At 28.7% G+C, this 17,857-nt stretch overlaps 1 protein-coding gene across 2 annotated transcripts in view; it reads left to right on the forward strand.

Moving 5' to 3' along the window:
* The window catches only part of lilli (AF4/FMR2 family member lilliputian), a 629,406-nt gene that overhangs the window by 210,071 nt on the left and 401,478 nt on the right, over positions 1-17,857 (forward strand). The window contains exon 1 of one of the 2 annotated variants that reach the window (XM_075378355.1): positions 2,310-2,513. The exons of the other annotated variant lie outside the window; for it this stretch is intronic. Within the exon in view, the coding sequence (XP_075234470.1) occupies positions 2,500-2,513 (14 nt within the window). The 5' untranslated portion in view covers positions 2,310-2,499. Of the gene's footprint in view, positions 1-2,309; positions 2,514-17,857 lie in introns of those variants that run through there. 2 annotated transcript variants of the gene reach the window in all.

Here is a 17,857-nt window from a genome sequence, read left to right on the forward strand (position 1 = left end):
TTGTTTTATTATTTTATTTTTCATTGTTAGATTTATTATTGTATTATTGTTAGAGTACTTAATTTTTTTTTGGACTACTTTGTCAGAGTTATCTTATTCAGTACCGTTTAGGCTAATTTGTTATCTACTGTGCCTTTCCTATCTGACACGTAGATGACGTAGGTTTGTCGTTCTAGTCTGTGCGTGATAGGATATCGTGTCGGCAGACGGAGCGGGGGGAAGGGATTGGATGGTAGAAACCCAAGTGAAGACCGGCAAACATTTTGGATTGCGCTTTGTAAGGATCGTCGATTTCGTTCGTGTGTTTGTGTGTGCGCGCGACACTGTTTTGTATACAAATACATTGTAGTAATACTGATGGAATATTCTCGCCTGTTCCAGTACAGTTAAAAAGAGAGAGAAAATGTAGAGCCAGCCGGTGTCTCTCTATACCGTTTGAAGAAGCGAGATAGAATTAGCGAGTGCGAGAGAAACAGAGTAACGTCCGTTTGTGTGTGCGTGTGTATGTATGTTGATAATAGGGAAGGGTGTATTGTAGTAGTTATATCAACCGGTCACAAGATGTCGTGTGCATCCCAACACAGTACAACAAGTGGCTGCCTACAGATTATTGAGCCGGCAATGTTACCATTTAACGGGAAATTGTTTATTCCCTATCAAACGTTCGACCACTCTTTCTTATCTCACTTCCGATCAAATTTGTTTTATTTTTAATTTTATTCTGATTTTTAATTTTTTTCCGTGTCTTTAAAGTTTAATTAAATATTACTATCATGTGTATATATATATATACATACATTTTTTTTCTATTGGCATTAATTTTATAATATTTTGTTTTATTTAAAGAATTATCAATAAAATATGTAATCTAAATAATAAAAAAAAACTGTTTTTCATGAATTTTTTTAACTAAATCCGATTTTTTTTCTCTTTTATTTAAAATATGTTTTGTTTTTTTTTTTAATTAAATGTTTATGATAAATATTATTTAAACTCCGTATATTAAAACAAATTAATAAATAATTATTATAAATTTTATTCCAGATTTAGATTTTTATAAACAAAATATATATATATATATATATATATATATATTTTATTTGAGGATTTAACTCTAAATCTATAAATTTAGAAAAACGTTTTGCGAGTAAATTTTTTTTAATATCAATTGATTATATAATTTTTTATGATTTAAATTTATAACAATATTTTATTGTTTTTATTAGCGTTAATTAATTTAATTAATAATTTTTACAATTGTTCAATATGGTGAAATAATGGTAGTAATAATAATAATGCGAGAGTTCACATTTTAAGAAAGTGTGTATTAACTATTAAGAGAGAGTTAACGAGTGGGAGGGTGAAAGAGAGAGAGTGTGAGGAGAATGAAATTGAAAAAGTTTGTTTTTTCAGCTGGTTTGATAAGGGAAATAATAGGGAATTTTTGTTTTTATATAAGAGGGATTTTTCCTGAGAATGGTGAGAGTTGCTCAGCCTTTTACTTGGCTTACATTTTACAAATCACCCCCTCTCCCTCGCTTCATGATCATAGTTACCCCCACCTATAAACCGACTCAATATGGCTTCCGTTAACTAGTGGGTATCGAATATGTACAGGAATAACACGGTATCTGTGTTTGATTGGTATATCGTTTATTAAATGTATTGTTACAACAGATAAGCTATTTTAATCGCGTTTCTGTTTATTATCAGATTTTTAATCTATTATTAATTCTATCCGGTGTCAATTATTTTATTGTTATTAATTTGTTGATTATATTATATTTCTTAACTAATGTCAACGTAAAAAAAAAAAAAAAATTGTATCTTAACTGAAGGTCTTCTTAATTCAACGCAACGCCATTTGTTGGAGTTTGACGACTATCTAACGTCATTACAGGCTGATGGTTGACAAATTTTTTGTGTGAAAGTGATTTGGTTATATATTTTTATTTATTGAAATTAAAATATGTGAGTGTTTCTTAAGTGAATTTTTTTTAATGAGAAGTGCAGGTTATTAGATTTTTGTTTTAAAATATTGTGTAAAAAAAAACATAAATAGGATAGTAATTTAGAAAACACCGCAAAATTTTGTCCTTGTGAAAAATTGTTTTAAATAAGTGTTTAAAAGTTTAAGTTCCTTATTTTTATTATAAATTGTGTTTTTAATACAACCGGTATTGAAAAATCAAAATAAACAGAATAGTTTTTAAAATATATAACCTAATTTTTTATTTTTTTACTTGTAAATATTGAGTGCGTGTGTTTATAAAGTTACCGTATCTATTTCTTTAGTTTTTAATCGCGGTATTATATAAAATTAAAATGTAAAACAGAATAACAAAGTTTTTTTGGTCCCCCATAAAACAATCCTCCCCTATAAATTAATTATTTATTTATATTATTGTGTTGTGGTGTTTTTAAAAAATTTCCAACCTGGATAACTTCGATTTTGAACATGGATTATTGCCTTTACCCGGGACTGATTTGTCTGACTACATGACAGAAACATGGTATGTTGATTTAATTTTTTAATTATTGTTTTTTTAATATCATGTGCAATTTAAAGCCGTACTTGATTTAATGCAGTTTTATTTTCATATTTTAGAGCAACGTAATTTATTTGTTGTTTTTAAAGATAATTTCTATTTTTTTATTTATTTTTAAACTCGTATATAGTTGTTAGTTACTTTTGGCAGAGATTAATAAATATTTGTTTCTATCATCGTACTTTGTAACATAATTTTTTTGTTTACAAAATATTTCTTATTTTTGTCAATAAGACCTTTTTTTGCGACTATTTGTGAAAACATTTCTACATAATAATACTGAACTTTATAAATGTGCGATTTGCGCGTGGGGTTTTCCATGAATTTGATTTCACTCCGTAGTATTTCCAGGAATTAACGTTGATAGCTATTACGTAATTGTTGTATCATCTCATTTTATTTCCCGCTAAAATTTACAATTTTATAATAGGTTTTGTTTATGTTAAGAATTTATTTAAATATTTCCGTTTTCTTTTTTTATTACGCCAAAAACTATTCCATTGTATTTTATAATGCGTGTCTTGTTTATGTATTTTGTGAAAATGGTTGTTCTTTTTTAAAATTTTTATACTTAGTACACTTATCCAGTATTTCATAAGGTTTCTTGTTTTTGTTTTTTTTTTTTGCCGTGTACGTTACTAAAACGTACATGAAAGTTGTGTAAAATGTTTATTATCTATTAAATATAAAGTTTATACGTCGGTGTGGAAATGTATTTTTCTAAATATCTGTGCGCGCACGTATTTAAGTATTTGTATCTTTTTTATTTTATAATGAGATGAACCGGTCGAGTCAGTTGTTTTTCTTATAATTAACTTTTATATAATATGGTCATCGGTTACTTTTTTGTGTATTTAAAGTTTAAATTTAAGCTGTAGATACTTAATTTATCAATATTTGGAGGGAAATTTTCACGTATCAATCATTATTAATTATACATTGTTTCACATGCACCGATTAAATTTAGTTGTAATCTGTCAATCCGGAAATCATTAATCTGGCAAATAGCACAGTTGCTAACTATTTTTTAACGCTTTATTATGTTCCAGGCTTAATTTTGATTAAAGTTGATTTTAAATTGATTTGAACAATAGATATGTTATCGTTATTTTTTCATTGTTAGTGTTCAGTTAACTGCATTGTCTTAGAGTTTGTTTTTCAGTTTGATTATTGTGTCAAATAGTAATTATGTTAAGCAAGTTTTGGGACGTGTAGTTTAATTTTTTTTTAATTTCATAGGTATAATTTTATGAAAAATGGAATAAAAAAAGGGGAAATTATTTAATTATTTTTTTTCTTTCAGTTTTTTGTCATGATTGCCTAAATATTTATTATCTTACTATTCAAAATTTATTTTTTTAATATGTTTCAAGTGAATTGTTCCTCTGGATTGCATGAATCTATTTTATCAAAATGTGGAACAATATTTATTAGAGATTTAAATTTTAAAACGACCGTTTGCTCATTTGATTATATAACTTATCAATTCAGAAATCTTTAATAATGTTTGTCGTATTAATAGAAAAAACCTAATAATTGCTTTTAAATTTAACAACTTTCGTATTTTAACTTTAGAAAAAAGATATACAATAAAGTTATTTTATGAGTTCTTCATAGTTCGTGAACTATCTTTGGATTGTTAAAAATACCTGTTGAATGCTGTTCGTTTAATCTTAACCAGGTAATGTGTTCCTTGCAGTAATTTTTTTGTGGTAGGGATATTAATGTACGTTGGGGGTGATCTAATGAGGTTCTTATTGAAGACGTTTCACACGTGTATGTAGTTTAAAGAGGTGTTTTACACCAATAGAGTAACAGACAGAGAACGTGTCGAATTTTTCACTTCTATTTTTGCGTATTATTATTTTAAGTTCTTTACAAAATTATAATCCTTTAAAATCCTTTAAAAAATAAAAAAATAAATCGCATGTTTATCGCTCTTCAGTATTATTTTTTTAATTACGTTTGTTTTATTTTTGGAAAAAGGATTTTATTCTGAGTGAAATTATTTGGAAGGATGAGTATATTCAACCTAATAAATAAAAAAATGATTTTATTATTTTTAATAAAAATAACGCGTGAAAGATGATTACATGTTATAAACCACATTGAAAGGATTACTAATAACGAAATTCCCAGAAATTCCCCTCTTTCATGTAGTAAAAAAAAACTAAAAGCGTGTACATCGTAATAAAGTTAAGAAAGAATGAAACAAAACAGGAATGGAAATTCCAGATTTAGAAAGCCTGTAATTAATTAAGAAAAAAATGTAAAAAATCTTACAAAGGAAGGCTTTGTTCGAAGAAGCCCAAAAATAGTAGTAATAGAAGAATTGAAGGAAAAAGCGAGTGAGAGACGTAAAAAGTACTGGTACTAACGAAAGGAGAGAACGTTACCTACTGATAATGATTGCACAACAGTCGAAATGACGTTTTAGATTTTTGGAAAAAATCATTTATAAACCTCTTTTTTTTAGTATAATTTATCCGTACATGTGGATAACATTATTTAATCGTGTGTCTATATATTAGCATCCCTGATGCGGTTTTTATAGTCAAGTAACAGATGCAGCTAGCCGCGTCGTACATACAGTAATAGTGGCTGTGTTGGTTGTGCGCCGCCGCACCGTACATAATCGCCTTAAAAAATCGAAATGATAAAAGAACCAAAAATGGGTTTTAGATATTTACGTAAAGAGTATTTCTAAGCCCAAACCCGATGAATATCTCGTTCACTATAATCAGAAACGGGGAAAATTTGCAATAATTTTTCAAATCTTTTTTTTTTTTCATCTTCGCCCCTTTTAAGTTCGAATTTCAAAAAATCTAGAAATTGGTTTTTAGATATTCAAATGAAACTTTTTGTTATCTTCATTTGATTATCCATTTTAACCCTTTATATTGGAAATTTTAAAAAAATCAAGAAATTGTGTTTTTACATAAGATTACATCCATTAAAAATAAAGGTGATATCTTTATTTGTTACCGAGAAATTAAAAAAAAAAAAAAAAATAATAATTTCGTTGTTCTCCATTTTAATAGTTTAAACTTGGAATTTCAAAAAAATTATTTCTTAGTCTGCTCTTAAACCGTAAGAAGAACGTGTATACAAATTTTCATCAGTAGTTTTTTACTTGGTGTTGATTATGAATAGCTCACGAAATGTTTTATATTTATAAATATCTATGGTTAAAATCCTTGAAATCATTTACAAATGGCATCGGTAGTAAATATTATGAGTTTTTAAAAAATTGTGATATGAATTATAAAATATGTAAAAAAATTTGTTTATTGGAATAACAATATATGTTCGTTGATAATTGCTTTAGGGAAATATACTTTTCCTAATATTTTCATTGAAAAGCTTAAAATTATAAAGTAATATCGAAATAATTTTTTGTTACTTTTATAACTAGGAAGTGTTGTTGGATCATTGCTTCAAATTATTAAAAATGTGTTAAATAAGATAAATTTATGAAGATAAAAAAAATCGCCGTCATACGATATGATTTTTTAGTTAATTTTCCAGATTTTAGGTTTTGGTGATAATATTTTTTAAATCTTATAAAAAATCGAATGTGGACACCACGTGACTTTCTTTATGCCTAATAATTACATGTACACATTATTTTAAAATGAAAAGTACATAAAATTTTATTCCATAAATAACTTCTGATAATTTTTCATATTTTTTTTTATTTTTATTATTATTGAATTATTATTTATCGTAAAATTTTGTTCACAATCACAGGTTAATAATTATTAATAAATCAATATATTTAAATTTAAAAAAAAGAGGAAATGAAGTCAGATTTGAACCGATGTGCCTTCCCCTTCTAAGATCCAAATATTTAGTTAATTAAAATTTCATTTGGCTATAACTCTGGAACCAATGAAAATAAGTACCACTATCATAATAAGTACCACTATAAGTACCACTATATATATCGTTGAAAATCTCTTAATGAGAGCTTATTACTTACGAAAAAATCCAAAATACAAATATTTTAGGCTTTTTTGGACACCACTTTTGGTTCAGTTGATTGCACTCAAAAGGGGAGGTACAGAAATAGATGTTACAACAGTCCTAAATACAAAATTTCAACATTTTATTTCTAAACGTTTTTGAGTTATGCGAGATACACAGACGTCACGCCGAAACAAGTCAGAATGTATTCTGGGATGGTCAAAATGGATATTTCCGTTGAAATCTGAAAACCGACATTTTTAGCGAACATAATCCTTCGTTTACTTCGTACAAGGAAGTAAAAATTATAGACAAAACTTTTAGAGAATTTGTTTATAAGCAAAATGGTATGAATAAAGTCAACAGAAACTAAATGCAAAGGTAAGAATTTTCGAAGGTTATTAAACACAGAACCTATCAAAATTGGGAGGTTTTATTTAGGTTTTAAATGAAACTGAAATTTCAATACTACAAAACAAAGTGAAAAATATTTTGGAAAACTTAAAACTAAAAAAAATCATATATATATATCAAAGAAAACTTACAATCTGGCTTCAATTTACCGAAGACGTTGAAATCAAGTCGTAATCTTTTGCCAGTACACTCGCTAATGAAGCGTTTCCCAACCTGTGTTTCTATGAACTTTTTCATTTTAACTAATAGAACAAACGAGGTCTGCAAATAAAGTAACGAGACTAGTTTATTTTTGGCAGCCAAAGTGGCAACACTGTAAAGTCACTAGTAAACATATGGTTATATGAACAGCTGATTTATATTAGGTTGTAATATTTTTAGTCTACTGTTGCCACGTGAGACGTAAACAAACTTTTCATAAAACGAGTTTTTGTTTTGAGTTACTAAAATGAGTGATACTAATTATGAGCAAGTTTGTGCTAAACTCTGTGAGAATGCTACTGAAACTTTTTCAAAATTGAGAAGGGAGTATTGAGATGACGCTCTGTCACGAGCCCAAGGTTTTTTAGGTGGTTTAAAGCATTTTCAGATGGCCGGGAATCAGTTGCGGACGATCCACACTCTGGAAGACCGTTAACGTCAAAAAGTAATAACAATTACTTTGAGCAAATCGTAGACTTGATACGGTATGACCGGCGATCAACTGTCATAATGATTGCAGAACAATTGAATTCGAACCTTACCGCTGTCCATCAAAACTTTGTACAAAATTGATCCCAGAAACTTCAATGTTGAACAGAAAAATAACAGGGTGGAAGTGTGCCGCGATCTTTAAGGGCCAATTGAGACATCCTGATTTTCTAAAAAATGTTTTTTTCTGGTGATGAATCTTGGATATTTGAGTAGAACCCACAAACAAAAAGCAAGGACCGGCACACTTCAAACTCACCACGACTCCAAAAGCAAAAATTAACAAATAAAAAAATCAGAACCATGCTAATTTGTTTCTTCGATAGTAATAGCATTGTCCATAAGGAGTATTTTCCTACATGACAGACTGTAAATCAATATGTTTACCGAGAAATTCTTGAAAGACTGCGGAAAAGAGTTGTTCACGTGAGATCGGCCATCAAAGACAACTGGATGTTGCATCATGACAATGCACCTTGTCATACTGCATTCTCAATTAATGAGTTTTTGGCAAATAAATACATTCCTTTAGTTACTCAACCACCTTATTCACCTGACTTAAGTCACTGCGACGTTTTCCTGTTTCCGACTTTAAAAAAACACTTCAAAGGACACCAGAAGAAAACATAAAAACAGTCGTAACCGACCATCTGAAGGATATTCCCGTTTCTGAGTTCCAACACTGTTATGAAAGTTGAGAAAAACGTTTGAAATGTTGTGTAGCTTCCAAAGAGGGCTATTTCGAAGGTGATAGAGTCCATATATAGTTGGATTGTAAATAAAAAAGTTTTTCTGAACCAGTCTCATTACTTTATTTATCGATCTCGTATGGTTAAAGTTTGTTAGTATCTTTCTTGAATCACCTAGTGTGTATATATATATATATATATATATATATATACAGGATTATCATAAAAGAATGGTGCGGTTTTGAACATGGTTTAAATTAAAGGAATTACTTACAGTTTATGTTTTTTATTTTTCAAATTTATCGTCTCAAACATTTTTTAACATAATTAATAAATTTCAATATGTGCACCCTTAGTCGCTCGACAAATGTCCAAACGATACTCAAGTTCTATCCAAACATTGGTTAACATTTCTTCGTTAATGGTTGTCATTAGTTCATTAATCCTGTTTTTAAGCGGTTTAGGTCGCGAATTTTTTGTGTATAAACAACGCTTTTGATGTACCCCCACAAGAAAAAATCGCAAGGTGTCAGGTCTGGACTCCTTGGAGGCGAAAGTATGGGTCCATGCCGGCCTATCCATCGATCTCCAAATTTCTCGTTCAAAGCGTCCGTGACTGATCCATTGAAGTGCGGGGGAGCACCGTCTTGTTGGAAATGAAGTCGATGAATGTTTTCCGAGTTCATCCGGCTGACGAAAGCAATAATCGGTTAACATGTCACAAGATACACAACTCCATTAATTGTTTTTTCAGCAAAGAAGAAAGGCCCTATTACATAATTTTTTATCGCACCACACCAAACATTAACTTTAGGCGAATCGCGTTGTTTCTCAATAATTGCGTGTGGGTTTTCAGAGCCCCATATTCGTGAATTGTGTCTGTTAACGCATCCATTCACATGGAATGTAGCTTCGTCTGTAAAAATTATATCATCTAAAAACGATTCGTTTTCACTTATTCTGTCCGACATTTCAACAGCGAAATTGTAACGTTTTACACCATCATCGGGTTTCAATTCCTGCAGTATCTGCATTTTATAAGCGTGTAATGTTTTTTATCTAAAACTTTGTGAACTGTTGATTTCGAAATACCTAATTCGACGCTTCGACGCGGGATGGACTTCCCAGGACTTCTAATTGCCGATCGTCTAATTAGTTCAACAGTTTCGTCCGGTACACTTGGTCTGCCGGTTGTTTCTGTTTCTTAACCGATCCGGTTTCTTCGAATCGTTTGAACTTACGTGTTATGTTATTTTTGTGTGGTGGATCTCTTCCGAATTCACGTTGAAACGCACGTTGAACTAAAATTACGGATTTTAATTCAGACATCAGTAAAACACACTTTGCTTTGTCTTTATCCGAGAACATAGTAACTCACTAAACTCACCGCAACAACAATATAAGAACTGACGTTGTGGTTACAACTGCTGATAAACAAACTTTTGGGTTGGAGGCTTTCAGGGATACCAATAAAACACCTAGAAACTTCCCTACAATCTTCCTATGAATTACTGAAACGGCACCATTCTTTTATGATAACCCTGTATATATATATATATATAAGTGTGGGGTTCATGTTTATGAATATTTAAACAAAATTAAATTTATTAAGGGTTTTAGATAATACAAATTATCAAACGGGAGCATTGGAAGGGATGACATATTTTTCGTCCAAACATCGACATTACCTTTATGAGATTGATTATTTTATTCGTGATTAATGAAGTACAATTTTTTAGATGTCACAGTAAGTAAAAAAAGAAAATTTGCTTTTTTTTTGTTTGGAATTTGGGAATTAAAAAAGAAATAACTCGTACCCTGTTGGATTTGTTTTTATTATTTCACGTATTAAGTTATATTAGAATCTCTATGATATCTATTATGATTTATTTTTTTAATTTTGTCGTTAAATTGTGATGTAATAAAAAAAATAATAAAAAAAGAACTTTATTTCGATCGTTAAAAAAAAGTCATCAGTACAACGGAATTAGTTACAAAAGTATTAAAAGAAATTAAATAAATTAACGTAAATTAAAGTAAATATAAATAAGACATTTATACATTAAGACAATATATATATATATATATTAGTTTTGTGTATTGTTATTTATTTATTATTAATATTGTATAGTCAGCTAATTTGTTAAAATTTTTGTTTGAATTAATTTTTAATTTGGCTCTTCACGTATTGATGATGTTTGCTTAATAATCGAAATGCTGATATAGTTTTAGTTATTTATTTTTTAATGTTTCTAAATCATTTTTATTTGTAATGAGATTATTTTATAATTAATTATTTATATCAATATGAACTTAACCATTTTGTTACGCATATTTTATTATTGTATGTTAAAACATAAAAATATTGTACGACTGACTGTTGATAAAAAAAAAGCATCAGTTGAGAAATTTCCCTAATTAATTCCATTCAACATTCTCTTCGAAAAAATGATTTTTCAATACATAGAATCCAAGAATCTGTACTTTTTAGGAACGCGAAAAAATAAATGAGCTATTAATCATCATTTTCCCTTTGCGCATGAGGTAGTTATCCTAACTACAAATGTAGAAGAAGCAAAATTAAAAGTACATTTGTTTGTAGAAACCTGCAAAATAGAGGTTTAGAAATGGCTTGTGAAAAATCAGAATTCATAGCCTATGATAAGAGCCGTGTAGAAGAAATAATCTTTGAAAAGGGTCAAAAAGTACTCAATGTAGGCAGATTTAATTATTTTTAGGAGATATCATTAATTTTACTCGAAAAAGAAGGAATTACAAATAGGAATCGTAAAATGGTAACAGCGGCGGATGTTTACAATAAGAAATTCAAAACTACGATACTACAAAACAGTAATTTCAACCGAAGCCTTAAATGCAACTGAATGTTCAGGAAAGCTTACTATGAGACATCTTTTAAAAGAAGAATCTTGAAGAGGTTTTTTGGACTTAACAGTACAGAGGAAAGTTATAAGCAAAAATCTAACAAAGTAATTTACCAACAAATAAAAGATTTAGAAACGGAAGTACGGAAACGAGGAATGAGTTTTTTTGCTATATTTATAGAATGAGTGACAATAAACTTGAAAAAAAGAAATTATTTTACTTTTACATATAATGATAGAAAAACAAAAGTAGGATGGCAAGGGAAAGTAAACCAACATTTAGAAAAACTAAATAAAAATTGCAAAAAATAATTTCGTAAAAACAATTTAGGGTTTCAAACTAGATGAAAAGGAATTACTGAACAACACTTTCAAAAAATTTACAGAAGAGCAATAGAAAGCATCTTGGAAAGAATGAAAAAAGTACTGAGAAGAAGAAAGAAAATTCATTGACATTTAAAAACGTCTAATCGAAAGAAGAAAAAGGTATTACAAGAAAAGAATTTTGTCTTAATTTTATTTTTATTTATTTATATATATATTTTTTAAATATAAAGAAAAAATTCTTCTAATGGATTTGAATTCACATAATATTGATTGTCTTTCAAGTAAACTGTTTTATTAATAGGTTAGAAATGTGTATTTTTTATTTGAATGTAATTAAGATGTTTCTTTAGTTTTAATTGATTTATTTAATGTTTTTACGTTGAAAGTCGTAAACATTTTAATTTAAAATCAATCAAATTACAGTTTGTTGTAATTAACAATTTTTTTATGATGTAAAATTTAAACTGTGTATATGAAAATTATTACAGGCTTAATATTTTTTTATCTCTATATAATAATCACTTTATCAGTATCGTTAAAACTATAAAATTTAAATTGCCTGTTCTTAGAGGATGTTTTAGTTATTAATGCGGTTGGCTTCTGTTATTTTATACTGTTGCTATGTGTGTAGTCCGTTTATTGTTTTTTTTAATTATTGATTAATTTTATTAAGCTCCGAAATTTTTCGTTATTTTACATTAAAATTTTAATCAATTACGGTTGATTTTTTTTTTCTTTAATATTTAAAATTGTATTTTTCTTTTACCGGAAAAATAATTAATTAACTAACCCCCCCCCCCTCAGTATTAACAAAAATAATTTTAATTTATTTTATTCAGTAGATTTAAAAAAATATACTTTAACCATAAAAAATGGTAGTTATACGGTAAGAATTGTAATTATTCGACGGGAGGAAAATAGACAATTTTTTTATTTTATGTATTTTACTTAATTGATAGATGTAAATAGATTTTGGCAACAGTATGTTGCTAAATAAAGGGCCGAGCTACATCGATGTCTAGCGAGAGGAGAGAGCGCGTTACTAATTTTTTACTTGTTGCTTAACTCTTAAACTTGGGACGTCGTATAAAAATTTTCATTTGTAATTACAAGATTTAACCGAATACGAACTACAAATGGTTTTATACTACTATTTAAATGTGGTTTTCCCTGTGAAAAATCTAATATGGACACCACATGACTTCCTTGTATGCCTTTTAAATTACATATACACATTTTTTGCTGCACTTGATTTAAACTTATTTCATTTGAAAGCGAGATACGATACTCCAATTTTTTATTAATAAAGTGGACAATTACACAATGCATTTTGTGGTGGACACCACATTGCATCACATTTTTTTGTGGTATCCGTATCAGCGGTTTATATTAGTTTAATTTAAATATTAATTTTGTTTCACGTCGTTCAAGTGGTGTAAGTGACAACGTATCGGATCCGTAACCATGCACACTTTGGTTCTAATCCGACTTAATACACATAAATGTTTTTTTAAACTTTTTTTTTTTAATTTAAGTATATTCACTTATTAATAATTATTAACGTCTGCAAAAAAGTTTTAATTATAATGAAAAGAACTTAAAATTTTATTTCACTAATAACTTGTAATTTTTTCATTTTTTTTTTATTGTAATTTTTTTTTTACAATTGGAGGTTAATAATTATTAATAAATCAATATATTTAAATTAAAAAAAAGGAGATGAAGTCTGATTCGAACCGATGTCTGCCTTGTAAGATCCAAATATTTCATTAATTAAAAATTTCATTTGGCTACAACTGGAACCAATGAAAATAAGTACCACTTATGATATATCGTTGAAAAGCTTTCATCGAAGGCTTATTACTGCAGTTAAAAAAAACTCTAAAATCCAAATTTATTTAGAGGTCTGACAATATATAGATTTTTGGCCCAGTCGATTGTAATCAAAAGGGGAGTTGTTACAGCAGTCCTAAATACAAAATTCCAATATTCTACGGATAATCGTTTATTAAGTTATGCGAGATACATACGTACGGACAGACGTCACGACAAAATAATCAAAATCAATTCAGGGTGGATATTTCCGTTGAAATTTGAAAACTGAAAATTTTCACGATTAAAATATTTCCTTTACTTCGTGAAAGGAAAATATTAAAATATTTCCTTTACTTCCTTTCACGAAATAAAGGAAATATTAATGATACAGCCGATCTTGGTCTGTACTTTTCATTGGAAAGTTCTGCGTTCAAATCCAGGTCAAGTCAGTAATATGTTTTTCTTCACATCGTACAAAGGAATGAATTTTATAATCACGCATAGGTAGCTGTTATAGGACCTCAACCAGAATAAAAAAAAAAGAAAATAATAATAAAGACTAAATAATTGCCATTGGGTTTTCCCTTGTTCAAGTAAATTATAGATATTTAACACATTTATTCATGATTACAAGAGGACAGTTTGTAATTAATATTTACTTGTGCCAAAAATAACTTATGAAAAGAAATTGATATAATTTCTACCTGTTTCATAACTCCGCATTACAAAAATCACTCCGAAATTTAAAAAAATAATTTTTGGATTTTGTGCTTTATTGGACACTTTTGGTTCAGTCAATTGCAATCAAACGAGGACGTGCACAACTAGGTGTTACAACAGTGTTAAATCCAAAATTTCAACATCGTACGGCTAATCGTTTTTGAGTTATGCGAGATACGTACGTACGTACGTACGGATATTTCCGTTGAAATCTAAAAATCGAATTTTTTTCGAGATCACATTATTTCCTTTACTTCGTGCAAGGAAGTAAAAATCAGCAAGAAAATTTATTATACAAGAAACATAATTAATATTATTATCATTCGTACATTAATATTATTATCAGTCGTTTGATACACCTCTATTCCTTTTTATTCTGTTCGATTATTTGTTTCAATTTTTTTCTAATCTTCATCCTTTTTTACTGTTTTTCTTCTCCATTTCCTTGTAGAACTAAATTCACTAACCCTGGATAATTAACGTATTGGTATACAAATCTTGTTTGGCTTTTTTCCTAGATGTTAGAAATTTTTTTTCGTCAACCTTGAAATCTTTTCATTTTTTAGTTATAAACTCGCTTAACATTTTCATGTAATACCAATTTAATAAATCTCTGTTCTTAATTTTTTGAGTTCCATTTTTCTCACCTTTTTCTACTATTAAAAGCTATCTTTAATACAAAAATGTTTTGGGTCAAAACATTGTTCTGACTTGTTTGAAATTTGACAACATAAATTAGAAATTTCTGGAACTTCCTATGCTTTTTTATTTTAATATATATTTAATCTATTTTCTTTTTTTTATATGAAGTTAATGAATACGTAAATTTATTATTATTTTTTTTATACATTTCAATTATGTACAACAAATTACACTACCGTCAACATATATTAACGTTTTTTTCTTAATCACTTGTTACTCCAAATACAAATATTTATTTTATTTTTTTATTTCATCTTCCATTTATACTAATAATTACAAATGATAAAGTAAACCACATCCTTTTTGTAAACCAACTAAAAAGGAGTAAACCTATTCCATTTTATCTTCCGATTTGTCTAATTTTAATGGCTAGTTAAAATCTGCCACATTTTTTAATTAACTACAAAATTCTTATGTTTGTATTTAGTTTCTGTAGACATTATCCATTCCATTTTACTTGAAAATTTAAAATTTTGCTTAGAAATTTAGTGTGTTTATTATTCATTTAACAAAGTAATTTACGTCAAATATAAAATACTGTGTTTTTCGATCGCAATCGTCTGTGTTTTACTCCAGATTTCACGAAAACAACTAAAAACAGTTTTGTGACCTATTCGGATGTATTTTTACTTTCTTCTTTATTTTAACCATTAGAACACGTACTGAAAGTTTGTTACATTCTGAGTAAATCACTCATATATATATATATATATATATATATATATATATGAATTGGATGGACGATGTTGTAATCTATCAGACGGCGTTATTTTTCAAAACTTCGATCTTCCTTGAAGAGTCCGCCGATGTTTCAATCGAAATTTCCCGAAAGAGTCCTTCTAATTTTTCGTGGAATATCCTGATCGGGTCTATAAACCTGGAGAGCGAGTAGTCTGGAATTATCTGAAATGAATTGGTAGACAGAAGATAAGTTCGGTTGAAACACGTCATTAAGGTAGAAATATAATTGACGTCAATTTCGTGGTAAAAGATTGATTGCTTTGATGTTTGTTAAACATTAAGGGTGAATAGGCTGGGCGGAACGTGAATTGTTTTAAAATAACTAAAATATGCTTTAAAAATGGAAAGTGCCAATTTAACCGGGATTTGAACCACAATTACCGTATATATATATATATATATATATATATATATATATATATATATATATGTAAACATGTCCTTTCTTTCTTTTTCCCTTTTTCCTATTTAGCCTCCGGTAATTACCGTTCAGATAATACTTCAGAGGATGAATGAGGATGATATGTATGAGTGTAAATTAAGTGTAATGTTGTACAGTCTCAGTTCGACCATTCCTGAGATGTGTGGTTAATTGAAAGCCAACCACCAAAGAACACCAGTATCCAGGATCTAGTATTCAAATCCGTGTAAAACGTAACTTACTTTACTAGGAATGAAAACATGTCCTGACTGACTCATAGTCAAAGCTGAACAAAAACTACTTAAGATAAATTGATGAAAATTTGTACCCGCGTTCTTTATTTTAATCGGTCTTTTTTAGTGTAAGTGCACAATAGGAGTTTTTGAAATTCCACGTTTAAACAATTAAAATGGAGTAAAAAATGAATATACTTTTTTTTTGAATTTCTCTGTAAGAAACGAAAATATCACTTGATTTTTGGTACGTGTAATCTTCATGTGAATATTTAAAAACTAATTTCTAGTCTTTTCGAAATTCGACCTTTAAAGAGGAGAAACAAAAGTAAAAACATTTTTAAGAATAATCGTAGATTTCTCCAATTTCCGACTATTCTAAAATATATATTTTGTTGATTTCGGCTTGCAAATACTCTTCAGATAAATACCTAAAATCCATTTTAGGTTTTTTTAATTTCTTTTTTTTACTGAATGTGACAACGGTCTACGACGCGGCGGCTCTATAAACACAGCCAGTGTTTCTGTACGTGCGACGCAACTAGCTGCAGTTGCCGCCGGTTACAAAAAAATAAGACAAACTAAGTACGGTCACCTCTCCTAATAGTGTTTGTCGGGTAACGGTAAGAAACGGGCAAAATAACATTTTTACCTCTACGATGGACGAGTATGCATTTAGCTATAATTACTATTTGTAAGATGAAGTCCGACTTTTTTGAAACTTGCATTTCTCAGACTACTCACAAGTTTTGGGTCCTGTACTGACCAAACTGTTGCTCTGAACATATTACAATAAAATAAATAATAGTTTTTATAAACTGAAAAGACTTTAATTTTTATCTATCATTATTATTCTCACAGGGATGAGGTTAATAAACACAGGGGGATTCTGGGGACGGAGTCCCTGACCGATTATTTATCTACACCTTTTTTAAACTCGTGCACATTTCTTACTATTTGTATTCATTTCTTTTTAATATAATTTATATTTTTAAATAATTACTCATTTTTTGTAATTCAAAAAGTAAAATAAGCCTGGCGTTGAGGAATTAATTTTTGTTTTCATGTTCAAATTCTGATTATATATCTGATGAGCCAACCGCGACGGGAAATTCTATTTATATGTAATTATCTGTGCGATGAGAATAGCATTCTAACTTGTTGACTTATATTATCAGTTGTAAGAAGTATCATCATTAATTTTTACTTCCTTGTACATAATAAAGGAAGTATTGTGATCGAACAAATCTCGGTTTTCAGATTTCAACAGAAATATCCATTTTGACTAATTTCTGCGTGACGTCTGTACATACGTATGTATATGCATATCGCATAATTCAAAAACGATTTAGCCGTAGGATGTTGAAATTTTGGATTTAGAGCTGTTGTAACATGTATTTTTGTACCTCCCCTTTTGATTGCAATCGAATGAACCAATAGTGTCCAAAAAAGCCCAAAATCCAAAAAAATGGATTTTGGACTTTGTTAAATGTAGTAATAAGCCATCATGAAAGTTTTTCAGCGAGGCATCATAAGTGGTACATTTTCATTGATTCCACAATTATAACCAAATGAAATTTTAATTAATGAATATATGGATCTTACAAGGGAGAGATCCATATAATTTTAATTAATATGCATTAATAAAAATATAAGTTCGAATCAGACTTCAATCTCCTTCTTCTTTTTTTTTTTTAATTTAACTGTA

Source organism: Lycorma delicatula, chromosome 11 (genome assembly GCF_047948215.1).
Source record: "Lycorma delicatula isolate Av1 chromosome 11, ASM4794821v1, whole genome shotgun sequence".
In the NCBI taxonomy this organism is placed as follows: domain Eukaryota; kingdom Metazoa; phylum Arthropoda; class Insecta; order Hemiptera; family Fulgoridae; genus Lycorma; species Lycorma delicatula.